The sequence below is a fragment of the Phalacrocorax aristotelis genome, chromosome 14 (genome assembly GCF_949628215.1).
Source record: "Phalacrocorax aristotelis chromosome 14, bGulAri2.1, whole genome shotgun sequence".
Taxonomy (NCBI): domain Eukaryota; kingdom Metazoa; phylum Chordata; class Aves; order Suliformes; family Phalacrocoracidae; genus Phalacrocorax; species Phalacrocorax aristotelis.
Window position 1 is genome coordinate 17,264,901 of NC_134289.1, and position 24,271 is coordinate 17,289,171.

Below are 24,271 nucleotides of genomic sequence, written 5' to 3' on the forward strand. Positions count from 1 at the left end.
CCTCTCATTAGTTTGCTCTTCACTGCTAAATCAAGGGGATTAAGTAGTTGCTCTCATAAAAATTTGAGCCAGAGGAGCTTTTTGGCTTGGGAAGGATTGATGTTCCTCTATTAAACTGTAGCTTTTGGGCCAGAAACCAAGGTGCTATACTAGAACTGACCTCACTGAGGTAAGCTTCCAAACACACGAGTTCCCAGAGCGCGTCCGATATTACGTTATATATTTTTCCCCATACATCTGACCAACAATTCCATGCTACCAATTTTTGCACCTCTTACCTGTTCCGACTCTTCATCGCTGATATTGGTTCTGCCCAGCATGGTAGCTTTGACAGTGGAAAGAATTTTGAGTTGCGTACTGATGGTTGGGATTCGCTCACAGACCTAAGGAACGAGGATAAAAACACTTTGCGTTGTAAACGGAACCAATACATTGTCTATTATTTTTTTCAGATAAATTCCTTGATTTTGTTTTACTGTTAGGTAAGGAATACGCACAGAAGGGATTTTATAACCTTGAAGACTTCCTGTCAAATGTGGGTAGGATACTTTAACTTATTTTACTTGCTCTGGGAATTTTTGGGATGGAGCCAGCATTTTTCCATTCTTCCACATATCCCTCGAGGTTCTGCTTGGTTAGGAATGGGATGGCATATATCTGGCTGAGACTGAAAAACTATGGAGTCTTACGCTTCCGCTACTGTTCTTTGGTACAAAGGAATGAGTAGATGAAATACAAAGCAATGCAGGCTTGGGACAGTGTGTGCATTGCGCAGTGTTTTTGAAAACCTCCTTGGACACAAGCATCTTCTGCTCAGCTGTAAACAAATCCTGACTTTACAGAATACATCTGACCATGGGATCTAAAAACAGACACAGAACTTGACAAAACTTTACAAGCGAAGGAGAGAGACATGTGATTCACTGCCACAACTCCTGTACTCGCTCGCACGGAGAGATGGGGGGGGGGGGGGGAGATAATATTTGAGGCAATTACAAGGTAACTCGTTACCTGCAGGAGGTTTGTCCTAATGCGCTTGTCAGTGCACTGCTTTGCCACCTCTTTGGCCAATCGAGTGACCTCATCCGATGCCTTCGCAATATCCTTTGCGCACTGAATGAGCGCGCGCTTGTTCCCGCTCCCGCCCCGCACCAGGCGCGACATCTCTGCCATCAGCAGCGCCATTCGTTTCGCAGCAGCGATGATGTCGTTCCCCTGCGGAGAACGGCACGAGTTAGCGCTCACGCCAGGACGGAAGCTTCGCGCAAGTCGCGACTGAACAGCAGCCTACGTTCTGGCAGCAACCCGCTCGAGAAGTTAAGGACGGAAGAACCCTTCGTGAGCTCAGGAGAGGTTTCTTCAAGGAACGGGGAAGATCTGAACTAGTTTTGGTTTTGACATTTTTCCTCCTAACACTCAGGAAAAAAGTTCGCTTCAAAACTGGAAAAGAGGTGGTAAAGGAAAGTGTTAGTTTGTCCACGGAACAAGAGTTACTGCTCTGCCGGGTAGGTTTTAAGATAAAGCACGTTATTAGCATTTGAAATTCCAGATTTCCCAAAAAAGGATTTTTTTTTTTTACATTCAGAAAAAAGCGTGCTAAATAGCTTGTTAAACCAAATAGCACTAATTAAGTTAGAGTGTAGTCATAAGTTGAGCAGAAAGTTTTCGGTGGCATCTTAAACTGAGGTTTTTAAAGCATCAGCTGTGCTAAATAATATATAATGCTAAAGGGTAAATGGAAGAGGATCTGTGACATACAAAACTTTTGTCACTGGTAACGTGATAGTGAGATACAAGTATTACTTTTTTTTTTTTTTTTTTTTTTAGTTATTTCTTGAAAATAAGTCTTCCTTTTTGATAAAATCTCTCCCTTTAAAAATAAAGCTTCCAGGAGAGAAGAACTTGATAGTTTAAAAGGTAACCTAGTGATATTTCTTATGTTAAAATGCAGATTTTCTGTATTAAGTACATCAAAATTACTGTCACAGAAATACTTCTGAGAAATATTTGAAATGTGAATTAAGTAGGACTAAGGCAAAACCATTTCTTACACACTGTCCCGGAGAGAAACCTGGCGCACGAAAAAGGAGACCTAGACGATCAATTGTTAGTAGTCTGTTAGTGTATTTACATTCACCTTTGCAGAAAGTTGTTTGGTGCCACGAAGCATTCCTGTCGTGTGGATGAAGTATTAGCAGAGTGAGTTAAGTATTAGCACACCCTTCCCTCGGTATAATTCCACGATTAATGACCAGTGAAGTTCGGAGCAGAGAGTAACACCATGAGAACCGAACTTAGCAAACGTAGCCTCCATCCCTGTGCACGTACTTCCATGACTCACTACCAGCAAATTCAGGAAGATATCCCAGATATTTTACAGATACAGGTGACACAAAAAGCTGAACTATTTGTTGCCACGACCTAGTAGATGAACAGTTTGCTAGTGTAACAGTTAGGATGCAAGTGACATAACACAAAGCTTTTCCACGTTTTCATGTAGGAGAATCAAGAAATTAGGACCAGTGCCATTTACGAAGCCCTCTAACAAGTTATCCAAGCATCAGAATCTGAAAAGGACAAAAACATTTTTAAAGCCCTTTTATTAAAATCGTTTAGCACATCTGCATATATGCACGCGCACACACACACACACACACACACACCCCCTAACCTTTGTTTGTTACGGGACACCAACCTTACTCTTTGCAGCATGCCATACAAAGTGACCGGTCTTGCAAACGTTTGTGCTTAGACAGAAGAGACAGGCTGCTTGTGCGCGTCTGAACCTCACGTTAGATTTCCACTGGTTTCATATAAACACAGCGTCAATTCAGCAGCTAACAGCATTCAGTGCAGCTTCCCCATAACAGAATTCTCCCAAGACCAGCATTTGCAATACAGCCAAGTGCAAGCCAGCAGTCAGTCCTCGTCCACCAACACTGCCATACAAAGCCATTCCTTGTTGGAAGGTATTCTAATTGATGCCCATCGATGGAGGCAAAGCACAATAGACACGTTAAATGACTTCTTGAATGCCGTATGCTCTGCTGTATCTGGAAGTCATTAAGAAACCATTAACCGTGGCTTCCCAGGTAGCCCACATGAATGGAAAAAAGACCGGGGGGGACAGACGACAACCCCTACTCAATTTGAAAACTACCATGACAAAGAAGAACAGGCAGATGCAAAGAGAGAGGAAGCCTTTAAACATTAATAAGTGACCCAAATCAAGCTTCAATCCAGCACTGACAAAGAGATCTAGCAAACTCGTGAAGCCACTCTCAGTCCTTAAAATGAAGTGCAGACACACTTATTCATTCAGAACGGCGGGGCCCAGCAGGGATCAAGAGTGGTGCAAACGTGTCAGCGTTCCCAATGGCTGGATGCACGCGGATCAGTCCCCGGGGAGACTCGGGAGTACCTTACTAGACCACTTGGTTGCTTCCCGATGGAGAGACTGAGCAGCAGCCAGAATGGGCTGGTTAACGGGCTGATTGGTTGGCATTAACAGCAGCTCAGGCTCGCAATCATCTTCAATGTCAGAGGGGAGAGTGAATTCAACATCTGCATCATCCTCCTCTATATCTACACCAGCCTCAGCCGCTTCATTAATCACAGTCACATCAGGCTTTGCAGGTGGCAGCAAGGGTGGAGAAACAGGGGACAGTTAGTACGAGAAGCAGAATTTGGGAGAAGAGCATGAACTGAGCTGTTTTAGCGACCAAAACATCCTCTTGGTCTCCCAGGATCTGACAACACAGCTCTAGGATCAGGTCAGAGGGAAGAGGAGATGGAATATAAGATTAGCAGAAGGAAACAAACATTTCGCCTGTAAACCAAAGTTATCAAACATCTTAAGAAGTTACAATTCAAAGATGCAGCAATATTTTTGGTCTGAGCATACAGCTTCTACAGAGAGAGGGTGAGTTTCAGAACAACATTTTTCTGGCAAGACAATGGTGAAATGAATGGATTTTCTGTTTCGGTGAAAGCCATTTTGACTGCCTAGAAGCAGGCACAGCAGCTGATGACCGTGGCGTTTGAGCAGACAGAAAGCTTTGCATGGAAGCCTGTTCACATGTATGTGATAAGAAGAGGGAGCAGCACGATCACAGAAAAAACCCACCAACACTGCTTGCTGTAGAGGGAAAAAACGGTGGGGTGGGGGACACTGTAGGAGTCAGTATTGAAGTACCACAGACGACATGAAAGAACAAAACTGGGTTATGAAATGAGGCGATGATACTGAATGTTATGAATGATGCAAATATTACAGTTCTTAAAGATTGAAAAAGAATTAGTAGAATAAGAGGATTATGAAGCATATGATACTGTTTGGCCACAATATGTTGTATCCATCACCTTCAAAAAGAAAAATAAAAAGAGGATTGAAGCAAATATATTGCGTTAGGGTAGATCACAAGGAAGAGGTAAGTAGTACAACAGCATAGGCATTGGTAATACAGCAACACTCCAATACAAAGATATACAACTTTGATAACTGTATTTCTTTGACTAAAGCCACGTGTGATAAAAGTCAAACCACCCTTACCAAAAACCATGCATTTTCAACAGTGTTTTGCTTAAGATACAGCCTTTTATAGAAAAAACATTTATACCACCAAGACCACAGAAGTTTTGGAAGCTGTAACTTGTATGCTGCCAAATCAACTCATCTTCAAATACAACTTCATTTAAGTCTTAACCTAATGAAGAGTTTCCAAATATTTATTTATCCAAATGAGGGGGAAAGGCAGGGAAAGGTAAAGCAACCGACAGTGTTTGGTTTGCGCTCCGTGGGAACATGGAGTACACAAAAGCCCAGAACCCACTCAGTGAAGAGGAGTTCTTGTAAAGAAGAAGAAACAAATTGATTTTAAATCTTGCGAGAATGGAGAATGTAATCAGAATTCTTAAGACTAAGTACTTGCTGTCCCCCCACAAACGTGACACATGGTAAAGCACCTGTAGACTAACGTAACTGGGAAAAAGGCAGAAGACTGTTGACACAGTCTATTGCAATTTAGTACAAGCAAGACCTTATATATCCATCTTTCCAGGCTTAGCCCATATTCCTCAGCAGCACTGTCCATCAATCCCTCTTCCACCCAATAAGTGTCTTCAGAGACTACAAAAATGGTTTTCAAACTTCTTCCCCCAAAACATCCTGTCAGAACAGCTACTCCTATTGCTAAAATGAGGCTACTAAAAAAGAACTGGAAGGACTAATACTAGGCTAACTTACTGGTTTGTTGGTCCAAATTAAAGAAACAGCAATGAAAACAGTGTTTTATAATCTAAATACACTAAGCTTAGAGCTCTTCCATAATCAGCAAGGGGTTTTAAGGTCTGCTGCTTGACTTGGATAACTATTTTAAGAGTTGCACTATTTAATTTAGAATGTATATAGTATGTATAGGTGATTTATTATGTATGTAGTAAAGCATTTTATTACCTACTGCACCTTAAGTTACCCATTTTGGGCTTCAAAGATCAAAACACTTTTAGGAAGCTGAAATTAAGGCTTTTGGCCCCAAAACTACCTCTGCAATGACTACTACATTCCAGTACTACCCCTTTAGTAATATAAATCTGTATTTGGTATATCCAGAAGTATGAGGGGAAAACAGAGCTTTTCATTTTACGGAAGAGACACTCAAACAGATTTGCAGGACTTCTCGTGTTTTATCTGTACTTCCAAAACAGATGTTCTTAAGCACAAAGCACTGACGTTGATTCTGTGAGCTATTCAAGTTTATCTTCTCATTCACCACCCAATTTGGTGGAGAAAAAAAAGTAGAGATTTTCAAAGCCAAATTCTGATCTTAAATTTATACCTGCAGAAGGCTAAATCTCAGAAGTTTACTCAGTTGCTGCCAGAGGAAAAATGCAGCTCTTCGGCGGGGGCAGGGGAAAGCAAAAAACTTACATTAGCATTTTTAAGACTGACAAGTTCACAGTGCTTTGTCATAGCACTAAAATGGCAAGGAAATGGTAAGGAAATGAAGGATTTCAGCCTTGATAGCGAGTGTGACTCAGTAAAAAAAAATATGGCAATGCCATCTATATATGGTCACTTTTCTGATGATAAATGCACCAGATTAACTGCAAAGTAACCTTCAGCTCCTTCCAAAATTAAGACAAAGCAGCTCATGATTCCTCCAGCTGGCACCTGCAACATCCATCCAGACTTTTCAAAGTCACTTAAATATAGCAGTCAGCTTGTCAGCCTAGAAAGCCATTAATTATTAGTGGCTCTCTGGGCAGTACTAGCATCAAGGATCACAAACAGCTTAGCATACAAGGCACAGTTGTGTTCAGAGGTACGTTAATAAAGCATTCTAGCAATTCTGAGTATTAGAACAGTTGACCCTAGTTCACTCCGAACTTTGAAGGGTTTCTAATTCCTCCTACGGCAGTGCTTTTACTATTTGGTCTGTAACAGACTACTCTCTGTCATTGAGGCAACTGACTTTTGACCAAATACACTGATCCTAAAAAAAAAAAAATCCAACCCAAAACATTCATTTTAGCCCAAGGGACATACGACAACTTCTTACCTTGCTGGACCATTTCCGTGCTTCATCATGCAACTGCCTAGCAGCCATCATCATGGGCTGATTAATAGCTTCTCCTGCTTTCTGCTCTGGGAACTCTTCATCTTTTTCTTCAGGTGGTGGCGGTCTGGGCGGGGGAACCTCACCTTCTGGCAGTGGCGGTTTTGGAGGAGCAAGCTCGTCAGTCAGCTACGGAAGGGAAAAACCCTTACTCAGTGCAATGAAACAGCACACGGGTTGAGTAAAGGACGGTATCATGGCATGACATGATTGCATGAGCTCATGCCTTTTTCCAGTGTTTCAGTTCCTCCGTGTTAAAAGAAATACCATGTTTTAATCTCTTCTTTTGAAAGCTGAATTGGGATTTTTCAGACTTAAGGCTACTTGTGTGCATGGCTGGCCAGTCAATGCATTTTATTGCTAAGGAATAAAAACATACTCAAGTAATTTCGCTGTGCAATCCACACGTTGTCAGTGACAACTGTGTATTGTATTACAAACTATGCTGCACTTACATGAAGCTGCTCAAGGTCAGGAGGAGGAGGGGGAAAATCTGGTTCCTGAGGCTGGAAGGCTTCTCTGACTTTGGCCACAGCTCCCAGAATTCTGTATCCTGAGTCCAAGAAACTCTTCTGCAAACCTGAACAAAAATTCCATTACCAGTTTAACAGCATTCTGTAATATTTACGATGGCAACACTACCCTAAAAGTTATTTCTGTAACACACTGTGCAGAGTACACATATATATATATAAAATAACAACATTTAGAAACTACCAAAATGTTCACAGTGGATTTACGCATTTGAAACATTAGTGTCATATGCAACATGAATGAATTAAAGCCTGGGCTGAGTAACAGTCACTATCAAGAGCCAAAGTAATACCCAGAACAACTTTTAGAATAAAAGATATTAGATAATATTTTCTTATCTAAAAGTAGTACTGCTGATAACTAGTGACAAATACTTCCTCTAATAAAGATTATGAAATCATGTAATAAACTAGAATGCTGAATCCTTTTCCCTTGAATATGCCAAAGGTCATTGCATTTTAAAAGAGCAGGATTCAGCAGTTAGTGATGTGACCTTGATTTCACCATTCTGAGTATTAAGTGTACGCAAACTTTGCACAGAAGGGGATACACAGCTGTACAAGGCCCAACAAGTACTACTGCACATCACCTCCAGCCAGTAAAAGATATATTTGAAATCAGCAGACTGAATCCTTACCAGGATCAGAAATGTTCCCTGCAACAGCTTTAGCATCCATTACCATTGGCGATATAGTTTTGCTTAGCTCATCAGAGGCTGCTTTGACAGCCTCACGGAATTTAGGGTCTTCTGAATTTTCAACCTCCCGTTTTGCTACCAGTAGGATGCGGTTTGCCCGTCTAGCAATGCTGGTGGCACCAGCTACCAGCATCTGAGGTTGAATATTTGCCATCGCAACTTTACATTTATCAAGATCTTTCTTAATGGCCTCTTCTGATGCATCCAACAGAGATTTAGTATCAATGGCTTCATCCACCAACCCTAGAATAAAAGTTAAACACGTTAATACTCTAGTTTCATCTGTGGAAAGGGATATTTAGTATTCCGGACACTGTTCGCAACCAGAAAATAAGTATTTCCAACGAGGGGGTGGGGAGGGGCGGAAGGACGCATGGAAATCAGACCAAATGCATTCTGCAGCTCTACTTCTGATTACGTGGTACCTCTCTGTCACAGTAACCACGGTCAGGCTTGCTCCCGCTGATGGCATCCCAAGCTCGTACTCATCCACCATGGGATGTTGCTGAGTCAAGAGCTAGCTTAGAGTACATGCAGCAGAACGTCCTTCCTCCCTCCAAATTTCTTTAACCATATTCAGTACTTATCGTACCTCTCCCATTATTCAAAAGGAAATATCCTTTTGGCTGTGCTTTTACTTAAGGATGACGTATAGTGACAAGGCAGTAATACCTGCTATTTAATTCTGGGGATGGAGAGGAAGGTAGCATACAGTCAGGAGACCAGCAGACCAGTGCAAAGGATGTGCACTTTGGAAAGGCTGCAACATGCACGTGTGTCAGCAACATTCAGTAGGTCAGTAGCTTTGTTTTATTCACTGCTTTCATCAAGATGTTACATCATTTTAAACATGTTTTCTCACCACCACTTAATTATTTGTCCTCATTCAACATGCCAAGATTAGAAAAAAACTCAACTGGCTACAGTGATACATTGCTAGAATAGCCATGGCAATAAAAACTAATGGTATTCTGTTTGTCCCACAGAAGAACTAAAGCCGAATTTACTTACTCCCCTGCAACTCAAAATTAACACCTCTGAAGCAAGGTATTTTGTTTATGCTGTAACATATACCTATTTCTGGCATCAGAGGGCACGTTCCCACTTATCAATTTATTTTTAATGAGTCGTTACTCTTACGCGTGTTTCATCAATCCAAACAGAATGGGGGGGCAGGGAATCTATAGCAGCTAGTTAGCCACAAGTATAATCTTCAACAAAAATTCATACTTCACCTGTCATTTTTTCTACATTATCAATCCATTGGTTTTTCATGGTCTCAAAATGTTCATAAGCAGCTTGGTTGCCAGGATTTCTCAGGAGGATACGAGCAGCTGATACAACCTGCCAATGGAAAACGTATTTTATTATGGAATCATATGGAGTACATACTGACATCACACATATTCCTGAAGATACTTTTATTTCCCAACACTGGATTTATTTAAAAACACTTCTGGAAAGCACCAGAGTGTTTTCAGTGAAAAAGCATTTTTTTTCACTTACATATTTTACTAAGCCTCAAAGTAAGTTTGTTTCAAGGATAAGTCTCTAACGCTTCTGTCCAAAACTTGAAGAGTAAGACACATCACTTAATCGGTTTGTTCTGCTCGGTACCATATACACAAATATTTGGCATTCCCCTTCTAAGTGTCAGCACTATGTTCCTTGCTGGTATTAACATCTTTCTCTGGTAGCAGAGGCACAAAGAAAATTCCCCAGAAGTCATCCCCCGCCCTTTTAGCAGCCCTCTGAGACTACGGAAGCAGACCTGGGGGGTAAGTTCCCTTGCTGATTTCACTGTTGCTTGAATGCCCTCCACAGTAGTTTTATTCGCTGTTCCAACTGCAGCCGCTTTTTCTGCTGTAGCTCCCAGTCTGGCAGCATGGTTTTCAAAGTTTGCTGCTCTTTCATCAAACACCTAGTTGTCAGGAGAGGAAGAGGCACTTTAATAAGCCTAACTTCTCTAAAGAATACATAATTTCTTCAAAGTGTCAAATACCAGAGACACCTTCATAACATTCTGTGTGATTCACACTTAACGCATCTCCTGAGAGGATGCAACAGGACACCAGAGCTTTGAAGCTATTTCATTTTTTTAATCTTTACATTACTGGACTTCCTTCTTTACGAACTCATCTGGGCAACAAAGGATACTACCACACTTTATAGCTTTGAGGTATTAAGTGCACTAATTACTTATGACTGCTGCTGTGACAAATGCTGTCTTATAACTATTTTAGCTCATAGACATTAATCTTCAAACCCATAATCCAGAAGTAAGTATATTTGGAAGATAAATATGGGGGTTTGCCCTAGAAATTCAAGCTTCACATCGGAAAAAAAAATAATTCCTCCTTCCATAGTCCTTAGTTATTCAAGGCACAGAATACTTTGACAAAAAGCTACCTTGTCATAAAGCTAAATTCCCCAAGGCCTTGCAAATCATTTTGATCATCTTCAAATCAACTAGCCAAACAGAGCTGCCAGCCACAGAGTTTTAGATATTCTACATGCAGCCAGTAGCTTTGAAGTACAGCACGAGAACAGGTTAAATCTGCTGATCAATCTTGGAATGAATTTGACTATTTTCATCAGCTTATATAACATTGAGACCTACAGTCCCCTAACTGGTGTGTCAGTGATCTTTGCCCAAGAATTTTTAGCATCCTGAAGGCAACATAGGAGAGACAGAGGGAAAAATCTACGCCATTTACTGAAGTCAGGGGCAGTACAGTTTCCAGGCACATGCACCATGATCTGCGATCTCCAAGAGCCCAGAAAAATTTGCAAGACAATCATCATGCTGTCAGGATTAATAAGCATGTATCACAAGCATGAGAAAAAATACACTGATCCGTTTTTCAAAACACCAACTCAGGTGAAACTAAACAATAACTGAAGCTTCACATGAGAAAAAGGCCACCTGGGTATACTTGCCTCCTCTCTGTTGGGAGCGTCAGAAGGAGCAGTGGCTGCTACTGCTAACAATTTAATAGGAGTTGTGGTGTCACTAAAAACATCAGAAACCTCTTGTGTCATCGCCTCTTGCATCCGTGTTTTAAGGTCCTTAAAAAAATAGGAAAATTATTAGCACATGATACCAGAATATTAAGTTCATAGAGATTCAAATCCATAAAACCTCTTATTGGAAAAAAACCCAAAACAAACAAAAAAACAACCCCAAACAAAAGAAAAACCAACCAACAACCCCAAACAAAAAAATCCATTCCAATGGCAGCCCATAAGACAAAGTGATCTTAAAAGCATCACTTTTTACATAGTTTGAAATACCAGAAGCTTGCATACCGCTCTTTGGAGAGGCATCAGAAGCCATGAACAGCATGGTAACAGCATGGTTTGAGACCTCGTCCCTCAAATTTGCAGTACTAGCATATTTTCGTTTAAAATGAGACTTTGGTTTTACTTCCAAATTGTTCATTTGGAATTGATCCCTACAGCATGATATCAAGGAGCTTGTAGAAAGTTTGCTTTAAGCATCTCAGCTAAAGCCAGAGGGTTTTTTGCTGCACGTTGTTTTTATTGATGCCGCCCATGTGCAAGCACTCCATCAGAGGAGTGCGAACGCTTCAGCCTATCATGCATTTCACTGCACAAGAGCACATGTTTACCTTCAGTGAGTCCTGAAGCTGAGCAGCAATTGCCCTGGCCTGGGGAGATTCCCCCTCCCCTCTCGCCGCAAGGTCTGCTAGCTGAGCAGCCAGCTGGTCTACACGGTCACATTTGGCAAGCAGGTCTTGGCGATAAGGTCCCATCATGACATTGGCTAAACGACGACCTTCTGCAACCAGACCCCGAATTGCTGCCTGGCCTACAGTGGAAGAGGTCACATTGCGTTAACATACAGTGGAACAAAAAACTGAAAGCATAAATCAGATGCACTATGAAGTAAGTGGCCCTTCAGAATTCTTGGGTTTATAAGAACGCCTTTCTAGGCAGCAGAAAGGGTCTTCTGCAGTTTATCATTAAGCAACTGCAGTTCGACCCCATGGAAGAATTCAATCCTCACCGTTTTCTTTTTGCTTATTACAGCAACTCTGGCTAGAGACGCACCCTTTTTAACTAAGGGGGCCTGACAGAAGTTAGCCATTGCAGCTGCGAGGTATTCCTACATAACTAATCCCTTGACTCCAATAAAAGCACTTGCAAATCCAAGTGCTGCACTTCATCTTCCCATTATTACAAGTCATTAGAAGATGAACAGGAAGAGGGGGAGAAAATCCAAGCAGAAAAATGAAAAAGAAGGATACCCTCTCCCAGGATTCCAGAAGCCATGCGTAAGAAGTGTCAAGTGTCCAGGATTGACAGGGCAGGGGGTGAAGACATTTTTATAAAGCCTCCACAGTGTGTAAAACAAAATCACTTTTAGCAGGGGCTGTTTCCTTCATTCACTTACAGAAACCTCCTGTTCTTTCACAAGAATACGCTCCTCAGTACAACAGTACTCTTCTTTTAAAAGAAGTAATTGTATATTAAGTCCCTTAAAGACCTACTGAAGAATCATTTTAAGCCGATGCTAACACACAAGTAATCCAAGTTCATGATCAAGCTCAAAACTACTTAGAAGGAAGTAGTCACAGGACCAGACTACCCAAAGCCACCATCATTTTAGAAAGCTTAACTACACTGATAAGTTTGGTGCTGTTGGACTGTCCCGAGACATTTTTTAGTTGCTGTTTTGCCTAAGTCAAGTGCAGCCAAGCAAGTACACTTCCCACACCAGTTCAGTGTTTCAGTTCATCTTGCCTAGCTTCTATCTGCCAGTTACAGTTACTTTAGCCATCACTTAGCCAGGATAACTCAGAACATGACTGCATATAAATATTTGTAGCAGCTAACTCCACTGAAGTGGCTCACGTGTTTATAAATTAAAATACACATTCTGCCCTGTTATTTCAAGATTCAGTTTGTGCTGAAGCACTACCCTGGGATAACTGCAAACACACCGAGTTATTTGAGGCATAGCCATTACTACTGCAGAGAACACTGAATATTTCACATTGTCATAGCACTGAAATCACCAGGCCAGGTTTTACCAGAAGCGCTGCCCAGACTGAAGACAGCCCGTATCTGATTTATATTCTTAATATACCTTTCCTATAAACACCCTGCCAAGGGCCAATGCAAGTGAAAGACATTTAAATGAAAAAATTGAACAATGACATCCTGTTACAACTAGAATTTTTCTTCATTAAACTTGAAACATTAAAGTTATGGGACATGCAACTTCTTGCACCTCTACACACATTTTTGTCATATGTATTACTAGAGCAATTGACTAAACGCTGGAGTGTACGTCCAGTGTTGAGAAACTTCAGCTCCTTCAGCAGGCTCTCAGCCTCGCGATTAACTAGGCACTTACAGATTTCAAGTGGGATTGAAGTTACCTCGGTTTCTTTTGAATTAAGAATAAAATAATTAAGATTCAGTTTTGTGCTTCTTTAGGCCAACCACCTCACAGGTTACTGTGTTCAAGAGAAACATCAAAATTAGGAAGGTTTTCAGCCACTGCCAGAACAGGTCTCATGGGACCTACCCACCACCCTGTTGGTCATCTCATTCAGTGTCCAATTTGCCAATCAGAAAGTGTCAAAACATGGAACTCCACTATTCTGTTTATAATACTGCATATAAATTTGCACTTCATAAGTGTCCAAATTATCAACATCACTAAATCTTTAATTCAAGGATCTGCACACAACAGAAGTTATCTCAACAGGCAGCAAAAGGTGGGAGAAAGAGGTATGAAAGGTCTGAAGTTAAGCTACTTATAAGGCGTGTTTCTATTCATCATTATAAGTTGCACTGCTCAGATGTAACTGCACTGCTCAGAATTAACTGCTATGGAAAACATTACTGAACCCAGTTTTCGCGCTTCATCGCCTACTTGCAATAGCATCGGAAGAAGCTAAACTAGAAATTGCAGAAGTTGTTTACAATAAGTTCTCACTGGAGCAGCTCCTGCACCACAACTATATGCCTGCTGATAGCATGCTTGGATTCTTAGATCACCCTTCTCTTTGATTAAGAAGCACTCTCCTCAGATAACCCAGAAACCATAAGAGAAGTGGTATTTTTAAGTCAGGTTTATGGATGTTTTTCTCCTCTCTGAAGGACTTAATTACTCAATTTGCTGGAGTAGACATAAATTCAAATTTGAGATACTATATTTGCATGATAATAAGAGCAAGGAGCAGTCTAATATTTGTCTGTCTTACAGCACACGTTCTCCTACTCTTTGCCAAAGTTGTTCTTTCCAGAAGACAGAGAGAATCACGGGCCAGCTCGACTCAATAATATTGCAGCCAGGACTTGGCTATAAATCTCCAGCCACGAACTGCAGGTCTCCACAGCCGTGAAGAGATTCCATGCATCCTCAGCGTCCCAGAGGCTGTAGTTTCAGTCATAAAAATTACTAGCAAGTTTAACCATAAAACTATGGGGGGAAAAGCACACTGAAACACTTACCTACTCCCCGATCAGCAACTGTAGGATTGTCTATCCACCTCTGAGCTTGCTCAATCTTGCCCTCCAAATGGACAGCTGCTTTAACGGGCCTGGTATTTGCTACAGCCCTGTTTGTTTTGGACTGTAAATTCTGAAGGGATGTAGCTATTTGCTTAGCCAACGCACGGGCCTCGGGAGAGTCACCTTTCCCGCTAAGGATTTAAAAAAAGATAGTGTCATATAAAGGTCTTTTACAGCTAGTCCCAAATTCAGAAGGAAGACACAAGAGTACTTCATCTCTTTAAATAATGTTAAATTTGACTGTTGCGTCTCAGAGCAAATAATGCAGACCTGTCATCCATAAATCCCTGCCTCACACTCCTCTGCTGTGGCACCTGGATATTACATATGTTCAACACAGCTCTGAGGTGGGGGAAGGCATGGTACTGCCATTGATAATTCTGATGTATGACTGATTTCCCATGCTCGTGGCTGCCTTATGAGCAACTGCAGTAATGCCACACAGGTTACAAGCAGAAAAGCAAGCAGCAGCAGACCCAAGGCTATATACAAAGTTGAACAGAGGTAGCACATTAAGACCTGCAGCAGCTAAATATCAAGAAAAACTTGATTACAGTGTTTATGATGAAGAAAAATATTTATCTTCATATTGCAACTGGCCATAGATGAAGATCACAATTTATACAATAACCGTTTCTCCGCTTCCCTTCTCAAGCACCCCCTTTGCGAAACTGATACATCGTTTGCAGCTGGGCGCTGAAGACCTTCAGCAAACCCTGTTACCTTGGGTTATCTTTTACATAGTTTGCAGTTACAGATTGGAACCCTGACACTGACTGAAGTGCTAGATATCCCACTTTGCTTGCCATTTAGTAAACTGCTTAGCAAAAACCAGTGATGAGGTTTGCCTGTATAAACGAACTTAAATTTCACATTACCTCATTCCTTTGAAGTGCTTTGACAGTACAAAGGAGCTCAATTTTGGCTTCGTTTGCCTGTTAAATATTCCTTAGGCAGTACAAAAAAATATTTTCTAGATATTACTTTTTTTTAAGGAATACAGTGCAAGTTGGGCTTTGGGATAGAAATCATTAGGTTGAAGCATTAAAAAGGATACCATATTTTATAAATCAAAATTTTTAAAGGATGTTAAAAAAGTTAGGTTTCCCACCCAGGAACAACACAATTCTTCACACTCAATTTTCCTAAATGCAGGATAGAATCTCAGAAGTACAAGATCTCCATATTCCCAGTTCTTGGAGGAAAATATATTCTTCAATTAATATCAATATTCTGACTGTGCTCAGCACTTTGAACTGCAAATGAAAGTTATTCAAATAAATTAATGGTGATAAACCTAATACATACTGTCGCCGCAGATCTGACAGCTTAGCTGTCAACGCAGAGATTTCCCCCAAGGAACGAAGGATGTCATCTCTCTCTTTAGGCTCCTCACATAATTCTGCAACTTTCCTTGCTTCGGCCATAATTCCCCGAATATGTTCTTCTCCTTCACTGCCCCCATTCGGATCCGCAAGCCAGTTCTTAATAGAAAGAAGTTGTGTATGAGTGAAGATAAACAGTAATGTTATTTCTATAGAGACTTTTAAACAAAAATAAAAATCAGTACAGCTTTCAAAATGTTATTTAACAGAAAACACTTTTTTACAAGAAATTTCTGTTTATTAGATACCGTGAAGTATTGTCTGGAAGATTTTTCTGATTTGAAAAACATATCAAATTCTCTCTCCCCCAACATCTGCCAACAGTATTTGCAGATGTAAAATTTAACTAGAGGCTTTAGAGGCTCCTGATCTGGCTTTCAGAAGAAAAATGGAAACAGATGCTCTTGTGCATAGTGTGGCACTCTTTACAGAGCTCTTCCTGAAAAGTTTCACATAATTTCACTATATATCTAAGCATTAATGTATATTTATATATATACACATACACACATTTAGATAAGGTATATCTAGAAGGTTCATTATTTGATGTCCATCACCATCACTGGGTAATAGGCCGACCATTGAGAGAGGTTAAGAGTTACAAAAATAACATAACAACTAAAAGAAAAAGTTGTGTCATTAACATTGTTTTGCTTTTGTCATGAATATCAAGTTCTAAATCCTCAACTCCACGCCCAAAGCAGAGGCCAAGGGAAGGGCTCCAGTTTTACCCACAGGTAAGCCTGTGCAGTCTGAAACTCCCTGAGTCTTTCCTTTAATACGATCAGTTTACGTCCAGATTTAGGGTGTTTCCTCACTTTAATTTCACAGCCTAACATTTTTAGCAATGTTAAAAAAAATATTTAAAAATTGTCGTAAGCTGTAGCAAAATTCACAGCACCCTGTAAATTACTGAATTTAAGATTTTTCTGTGTAAAAGCAAGTATCCCCTACATGTTCTTCTGAACAAGTAACCACACTGTGTGGAAACAACTGTTCAGTGTAACAGCTCTAACAGCAGTCACGTAACCGTGTTCTGAAGCATTTATGAAACCATTAGCAGTACCTGAGCAGCATCGATCTTCTTCGCAATTGCCTGCTTCGAGTTTGTCATGGCCTCCAATTTGTGGGCTGCGTTTTCCACCTTGGCAGTGAGCAAATCCAGGCCCTGGGACACCTGCTGCGCTTTCTGCATAGCCACGGGTGTGGCACCCTGTCCTCTGCCCGAGAAAAAAGAGCACCACAGATTCAGCTCAGGGCTGAGCAAAGCCCATTTCTAATGAAGAGGCAACACAAACTGTTTATGCAATTACTGCAAGAGATACAGTATTTAATCAGTTTGGGTTTTTTTTCCTGGGAAAACAAAAACAACTGGAGGAAGAACACCACAAGAAGAGGTTAAAACTAAGAGCACTTTTTCCACTTTCCAGAATTTGACATTAAGCATCCTCAGTACAACGAACATTTTTTAAGTGCCGCAAAGTAAGGTTATTTGAGGGCACAGTTCCATTAAAGTACCCAGGGCAAGGCCTGTCATCTCCTCATTTACAGATTCCCGCAAGCCCGCCAGAACCTGGAGGAGTTGTGTCTCACCATACCTAAGTGAGGACAGCACGTCTGAGTGAAAATAAGATGTCTTCGCTGCCTCAGTCATGTTGACAAAGTAGATTAAAGGTTACAGGCTGTTGGTAAGACTTCTGAAAATGGTGAAAAGGAAGCCAGCAATACAAATTTACAGACTGTAGAAAACAATTTGCAGCACCACCACTGTTTGCTCAAATGCTTAGGAGTTAAAAGTTGGCTAGAAAGATTACTTCAAATACGTATGCCCAAGAACATTAGTTTTTCATAAGAAACCCCATACTCCATTCCAAAACAACCTCACTACTGGAAAGCTTTTTGAGCATGTTAACATTAACTACTAACTTGAAAAAGACCATAATAAGAGGGAGGATGACAAACATGCTACTGAGATGCTACGGCGTATTTACAGTCAGGCCAGAGTCTCAAGATATGTTTCTTTATACCTGATTTCTCACAGGCTGACTTGAAGTTATTTCATATTAGACCAGCATATAAATTAACTCATTTGTTAGTAAAGCTTAGTCATGTCTCTTCCTCCACCTCCAAAAGCTTCAAATAATACAAAGCTGATACCAGCCACTGATTTACACAAAGAGTAAGAGTTTAGCCTAATTTCCAGTGTGCTGTGGAAGAACTTTTAAAGAAGCTCTCACATTCTCCTGGGTCAATCAGCTGGAAATCCAAGCGAAGATAAACAAAAAACAGCTTCTCATCCACCACCGCTATTACAGCTAATACACATCTCTTCTTCGATGACAATATAACCGGTATTTCTGAATTTTGGCCTTTCTAGACTTTATATAGCAAACTCACAACTCTTCATGAAATTAAGTTATAGCAATATTCTAAGCTTGTGTGCATGTCATCACAACACGCCAGAGCCTGGCAGCCTGTGGATTTAAAGTGGGGGCAGGGAATTTGTTTTTAAGGTAACTCAAAACTCAAGTCTTCAAATAATTTGCATTTTCTCACTTCCTGCACTTCACTAGGGCCTTAAGTCAGAAGAGGCATTTATTTTACCTAAAAAACTTTTATTTTAGAACAAATTCCTAACTTGTATTGCTTTTTCTGGCAATTTGAAAGACACAGTAATGTTTAGGTGAAAATATTATAGCACAAAACCATTACCTGTATCCCTAATGGATCACAATTAATAGCTTTCTGGGTTTCCGGGTGGAGTATTTTTAGGGGTGGGGAGGAGTGTCACAACAAAATAAAGAAATCAGTGTTAGAGGACTCTAACTTAATGATTTAGTACACTGATAAGTTGCTGAAAAATTCCTTATACTCAAAGGAAACTGGGTTAATAATGTTCAAACTACATGGAATAGTCATTTCTTCGCTCATCATCTTTATGCCTGCACAAAGGCGTATCATACTTCCTACTCTCTGGCAAAAGAACAAAAGGCCATGGTACCCAACATAAAAAAAATATACAGTAAATGTGCTCCCTAAAAACAAAATCCCTTTAAGTTCAAAACACCATTGTGAAAGAATAACCAATTTCTAATGAGGAGGCAGAAAATTGATAAAGGGCTCTGATTAAGTAAAACTCTAGCAAGGTATGCACATAAAGTTCAGCAGAGTTCATCAGTGACTGATAAACAACTTCAACAGCTACTGCTTGTGGTCTAGCGTTCCAATAAGTACCTAAAAACCAGAGCACTCACGTCTCTTACAGTCATTGGGGTGTATCCTCTTTGGAAAGCAGACTTAACAGTAGAGTTTGAAATTTCATTTTGCCCTAATTTGGAGAAAGGCAATGTGTTTGACATTAAACAAACTCCAAATTTTCTACCTGAGCGATTTTACTCATCATGTTATACAATTACTTCACACATTAAAACATATTATCCTTATCGGAAGAGGTCGAAGTAAAAGACGCCAAGCACAGCTACTGGCCTGCTCTCCTACAGGTTAGGAAGTGACACAATTGCAAGTTCAGAAAAACAGTTTTAACGGTACTGGAAAATTGTCCATTAAGAGCAACAGATTTACCTCGCTCTGAGGTCAGCCAGCTGATCAGTCATCTGGCCCAGCGTCTTGCATGTTCCCAGAATCTCTCTGCGTTCTTTGCCGGCACACAGCTCTCCTGCTTTTCCAGCTTCATCAAGAATCTGCCTTATTGCTTGCTCACCAGCATCCCCTAAGATGCAGAGTCAGTTAGCAAAACAAACAGGACGTTCCTTGACATGTACGAGTCAACTGCTAGTCCCATCATGCCCCACCACACCACCTGCATTAGGTTCTGCCATGAAAATACATTTATCAAAAGCTATGAGATATACACCAAATGTGATAATTAAAATGGACAGTATTTCTGAAACAATACAGCACAGCCATAATGAAATACATGGCACATGATGCACAATTGCTCAATCACTCTGTTATCATAGCTTAATTTCTATAAATACTTCATTTATAGATTCTGTTATTCAGGCTAAGAAGGGAAAGAGCAACATGGCAAGATTCACGTAGCCTTAACTTCAGCCAGTTGCAGATCTGACTGGGTTTTGGCTAAAGAAAATGCAAGAACAACATTCCTTTTACTTGCGACCCACCCTGATCCTGTCCTCCAGCATTATAGATAGTGGAGGTGCCAGTACCCATAAAGTACTGGTTCCTCCATGAAATTATAATAACGAAATTGGCTCAAAGAAGTTTTACTATAAGGAACGCTCAGATGACAAACATTATGAGGTTAGCTTAAATTAACACACCCGGTAAAATCTGATTTGCAATAAGTTCCATAATTATCTCTGCAATTATCCTTAGCTACTGAATTTTTAATAGTTTACTTCATTAATTGTCAGTGTCAATGACAGAAAGCTTTGAAAATAACTTTGAGGTTTCTGGAATTGATTGTGGCAAGGGGAATGAGGTCAGAAGTACTATAAGCAGCAGCTCTGCAGATGACGACAACTCACTTCCAACTTTTACAACTGTATTATTTTGGCTTCAATTTCAGAGGAAGTCTTTCAGATAAGGTCTTTCAAAGTCCAAACGGAGCAGGCCTGGATCTGGTTTTATTTGCTTTAAAGGTGTATACAAAGGCAAAACCTTCACATAAGTAAAGGTGACTGTAGTTACAGTATTTATGGCAGATTTTAGTGTTAAAAAATTTATGTCAAGATTGAAAGAAAAACACTTCAAGATTACTTTAGGCAAATCTAAAGTCACACAAATGGGAAAATACAGAAGGAGGGATTTTAAGTATTAGCAACCACTACAGTTAAATACTGTTCAATGCAATTTATAGGGTTTTGTTTTTACTAGTGGAATGCAAAAAAAAGCATGTATATTACACAGACCATATTATTTAGACAACTGAAAAGAAGGAAAGCTTTCCAGGTCGTTAGACACAACTTGTTCAATCTCTGGTGTCTAAAGAAAGGAATAAATACAGGCTCCTCCTGAATGATCCGCTACATATGGGTTATTAATGCTTAAAACCTAATTTTTCTTACAAAACAGAACTATCCAGACCTTTAAAAATCAAAATACTTTGTGCTGTTATTTTATTTAATATTACCTGGAGGTGCATTTGGATCTCTCAGCCAGCCTTTTGCCTGGTTCATCTTTGAATCTATTAAGGCTAAAGCTCTTTTCATGGCTTCAGTGTCCTTTACAAAAAAGAAACCACCAAAATGATTCTCAAAAAAATCAAAGCACGAATAGTCAACACAGCCAAAGCAGACAGAAGTTCTATAAAGCACAGTCTACTTACAGAAACACACCCATATAAGCGGCTCAAAACCCGTTTTCAAACTAGCAGGTCATAATCACTTCTTTCCAATTAAGACAGACATTTTTGTTTCACTCGAAATGCAGAAAATAAGCATGCAATTTTAGTGATTTTTCTATTCCTTTATTTACTAGTGTTTTAATTTCTAAAGTCAGAGCTCTGATAAGCACACATCTTGGAGTTAGTTCCATTTTTTCCGTCATGTACATCAGGGCACGTAAAACAGTTGTAACGAGATTAAACTTTCCAAAAACTCAAACTGGCCAGTGAATTTTACTACTTAGTTCTGTGTAAGAGGTTGCACATCTGCATTTTTCTCCTGCTCTGCTGCTTAAAGTCAAAGAGCTGCTATTTGCAGAAAAACAGACTGCTAGCTAATTCCTGAAATTCTCAAATATGGAGTTTAATATCTTTGGAGACAAACACACGTTCACATGTGGTTGTTTTGAACTCAGAACTTCTCTGCCAGGAGCAGCAGAGAAGCTGCTGCTTTGACTGTTGCGCTGCTATTATCCAACACGTCTTTGACCAGAGGAGATAAAACTGTCCAGTTCTCTTTTCTCTGCATACTCTATTAATTGTTTATGTGTCATCTCTCCACTAGAGGCCAGAAGTTTTCTATCTTATGCAAATGGAAAGACAGTGAAAAAAGTAACAGCTACCTTAAGTAGGAAGTTGGGAAAAAGCCAGGCTAGCTTTTTATCACCCATATCATGGAAATAATTTGAAATATATCTAACGTACCATGATTAGAACACTAATGGTGAAGAGAAGCCTGGCTCTCGCACTATTAACTGAATTGGACCGTCCATGTCCAACTCTTACGAAGAAGAGCCCACTAGGATCAATGGCCAGTACCTGGTACAGCATGTGATATCCCGACAACGCTAAAGAACTGCCACATTTCTGTGAAGTTGTTCATTCTGTGTCCTTAGTCTCAAAGATACATCACTGTAAACAATTTGGCATTTAAGCCAGCTTTATTCAGGCACATCGGGCTGTCAGCTATTCATAAGGTGCTATAATATAATTCAGCAACCAACTTTCCAAAAGGTCATGCGACACTCTGCTGGATATTTTTAAGGACTCTCGAATCACAGCCTGAGAGAGCACACCAAAAGCAGAATCATTTTCACCTGGAAGGTCTGTTCCCAAAACTGGGTCTGAGAGCTGAGGTCAGGACCTGTTTGGGAAAAACTTCAAAAGGGCAGGATATGCAGCTAGGGTGGGAGGTCGGCATGTTATTTTAAAAGCCATTTTCTCTATAGCTTGAGAATTGTTTACTTAATAGATAACAAGAGACAAGTAAATTATCACTTAAGTATTCAAACATATATACAAACCTTACTAGCTGTGAAGGTAGGTGTTACAGTCTTCTGTTTCATATATGGCCTGAAGCTATTTTACTTTGGAATGAATCACCTACTGCAGGCCTGTCTACCCAGAAAGAATTTGAAACAAAGAACTAGCTGAATTTTTAAAAAGGCGACAGATATTGCTTAATGTGTTGATGAGATAGGTGTGGCATGGCTGAGAGGGGGACTGTTGGGAAACTGTCTTCACCCCTCCCTGTTTACTAACCCAGGCTTTTGTTGTCTCAGCTGCCTGCAAGAGCTGCAGTTTCAGCAGAACTATATAGAAGCCTCTGATTCTCAAGTCTTATATCAGGGGACAAAATCAAGGTATTTTAGCTTCTACACTCATGATTTTGTAATTGCTAGCGCTGCCCAAGCAATAACAGGATCCATCTGTCCTGTCACATGAAGGCTGTGTAACTGGATTGCTCTACAGTGTACACCTTGCTGTCCTGTGTGGCTCTTCACTCACATTTGCAAAATACTGTCCCCCTTCCTGTTTAAAAAAAATCTGGTGAAATCCTAGTTTAGCGGTCGAAGTGTTCCAGGATAAGGAGTTTTTATTGCACCGAGAAAAGTAATTTTTAAATAGGAAATTAGAACACATCCTTAACCAGGTTTATTGGTACTGCACTATCGCTTCTGCCACAGCTGTGTCTGGTGTCAGACACCTGGCAAGCAAAGGTGTAGCAATCCTGGAAGGTCTGGACTTTGCCACCAATTCAGGCTATTAAGGAGGTAGATGAAAGGAGTATTTAATTTAAACAAAGCAACTTGCACAAGGTCTTACTGCTTGAAAGTGTCTCGATATTCCTGATTCCTAGAGCTGTTTAAATGCCTTGTTCCTTCCTTAAGAGCTAAATATGTTTAAAATTTTACTCTTTGGGGTTTGCCAGCAGAGTATCAGTTGCAAGGAAGAAAAAAATCCTAGAGCTATCCTGCAAAAAGAATTTCATATAGAGTAGTTTTATCCAGAAAAAAAAGGATTCTTTCTCTTCCCTCCCCACAGTTCCCCTGTTGGTAAAAGGAATTTCATTAACAAAAGCCGCACTATTACCTTTTCAGAAGAGATAAACAACTGAAGTTAACCAAGTTAAACAACTAGGGCAACACTGCCTGAAAGGAAAAGTCACAAGCTGGCTTTTTGCAAATCAGTACTAAAGCAAATGAGCACTCATTCAAGATGCCTTTATGCATCACTTCTGCCACTACCAAGAATTTTGAGATTATTCATGGAGCAGGTGGTATCGGCACTGCTTTGGAAGGGCACAAAATAAATCCTACACAATCCCTCGTTGAATATAAAGCACAACCTCTGACTCAATAAAGTGGTCTAGTCTAGCAATATCTGCATTTCATGACCAAAGAAGGCAATGTTGAAGGAAATCGGCAAAGCCAGCCTTCTGGCAGAACAGATAGCTTAGTCACCATCCAGGGTTCAGTCCTGCAAGCTGCTAGATACTTCTCAGCTTCCTTGCAACTTTTAACTCCCTCCATTTCTATGGGAATTGAAGATGTTTGAATGATTACTTCAAGTTTATTTAAAAATAAACACTAAGAATATACAAGAAAGCTTGTAAAGTGAAAAGTTCAAAGAAAAAAGGTACAAAGCTACAAATGGAATAAATATGGAATTTTTTTTCCAACATTTTGTTAGAGATCAGTATTTGGTCAGTATTTCAATTCTAAATAAAAATTTAAAAAAAAAAAAACCAACAGTGTTGGTGCAAGCAGTTTATTGCAATCCAGTAACAGTAATGTGCATTTCAGAGTCTATAAAGACCAACAAAATAGTTTAGAGAAAA

The 24,271-nt window shown here is 40.1% G+C and overlaps 1 protein-coding gene across 2 annotated transcripts in view; it reads right to left on the reverse strand.

Moving 5' to 3' along the window:
* The window catches only part of VCL (vinculin), a 61,903-nt gene that overhangs the window by 3,023 nt on the left and 34,609 nt on the right, over positions 1–24,271 (reverse strand). Inside the window, exons 7-21 of one of the 2 annotated variants that reach the window (XM_075109437.1) lie at positions 20,899–20,989; positions 19,365–19,512; positions 16,849–17,002; positions 15,706–15,881; positions 14,338–14,528; positions 11,481–11,680; positions 10,789–10,917; positions 9,620–9,769; positions 9,084–9,192; positions 7,789–8,091; positions 7,073–7,197; positions 6,561–6,746; positions 3,422–3,628; positions 1,012–1,215; positions 279–383 (exon numbers count right to left, since the gene is read on the reverse strand). In XM_075109437.1, the coding sequence (XP_074965538.1) occupies positions 279–383; positions 1,012–1,215; positions 3,422–3,628; positions 6,561–6,746; positions 7,073–7,197; positions 7,789–8,091; positions 9,084–9,192; positions 9,620–9,769; positions 10,789–10,917; positions 11,481–11,680; positions 14,338–14,528; positions 15,706–15,881; positions 16,849–17,002; positions 19,365–19,512; positions 20,899–20,989 (2,478 nt within the window). The remainder of the gene's footprint in view (positions 1–278; positions 384–1,011; positions 1,216–3,421; positions 3,629–6,560; positions 6,747–7,072; positions 7,198–7,788; positions 8,092–9,083; positions 9,193–9,619; positions 9,770–10,788; positions 10,918–11,480; positions 11,681–14,337; positions 14,529–15,705; positions 15,882–16,848; positions 17,003–19,364; positions 19,513–20,898; positions 20,990–24,271) is intronic. The other variant, XM_075109436.1, reaches the window with a different exon arrangement.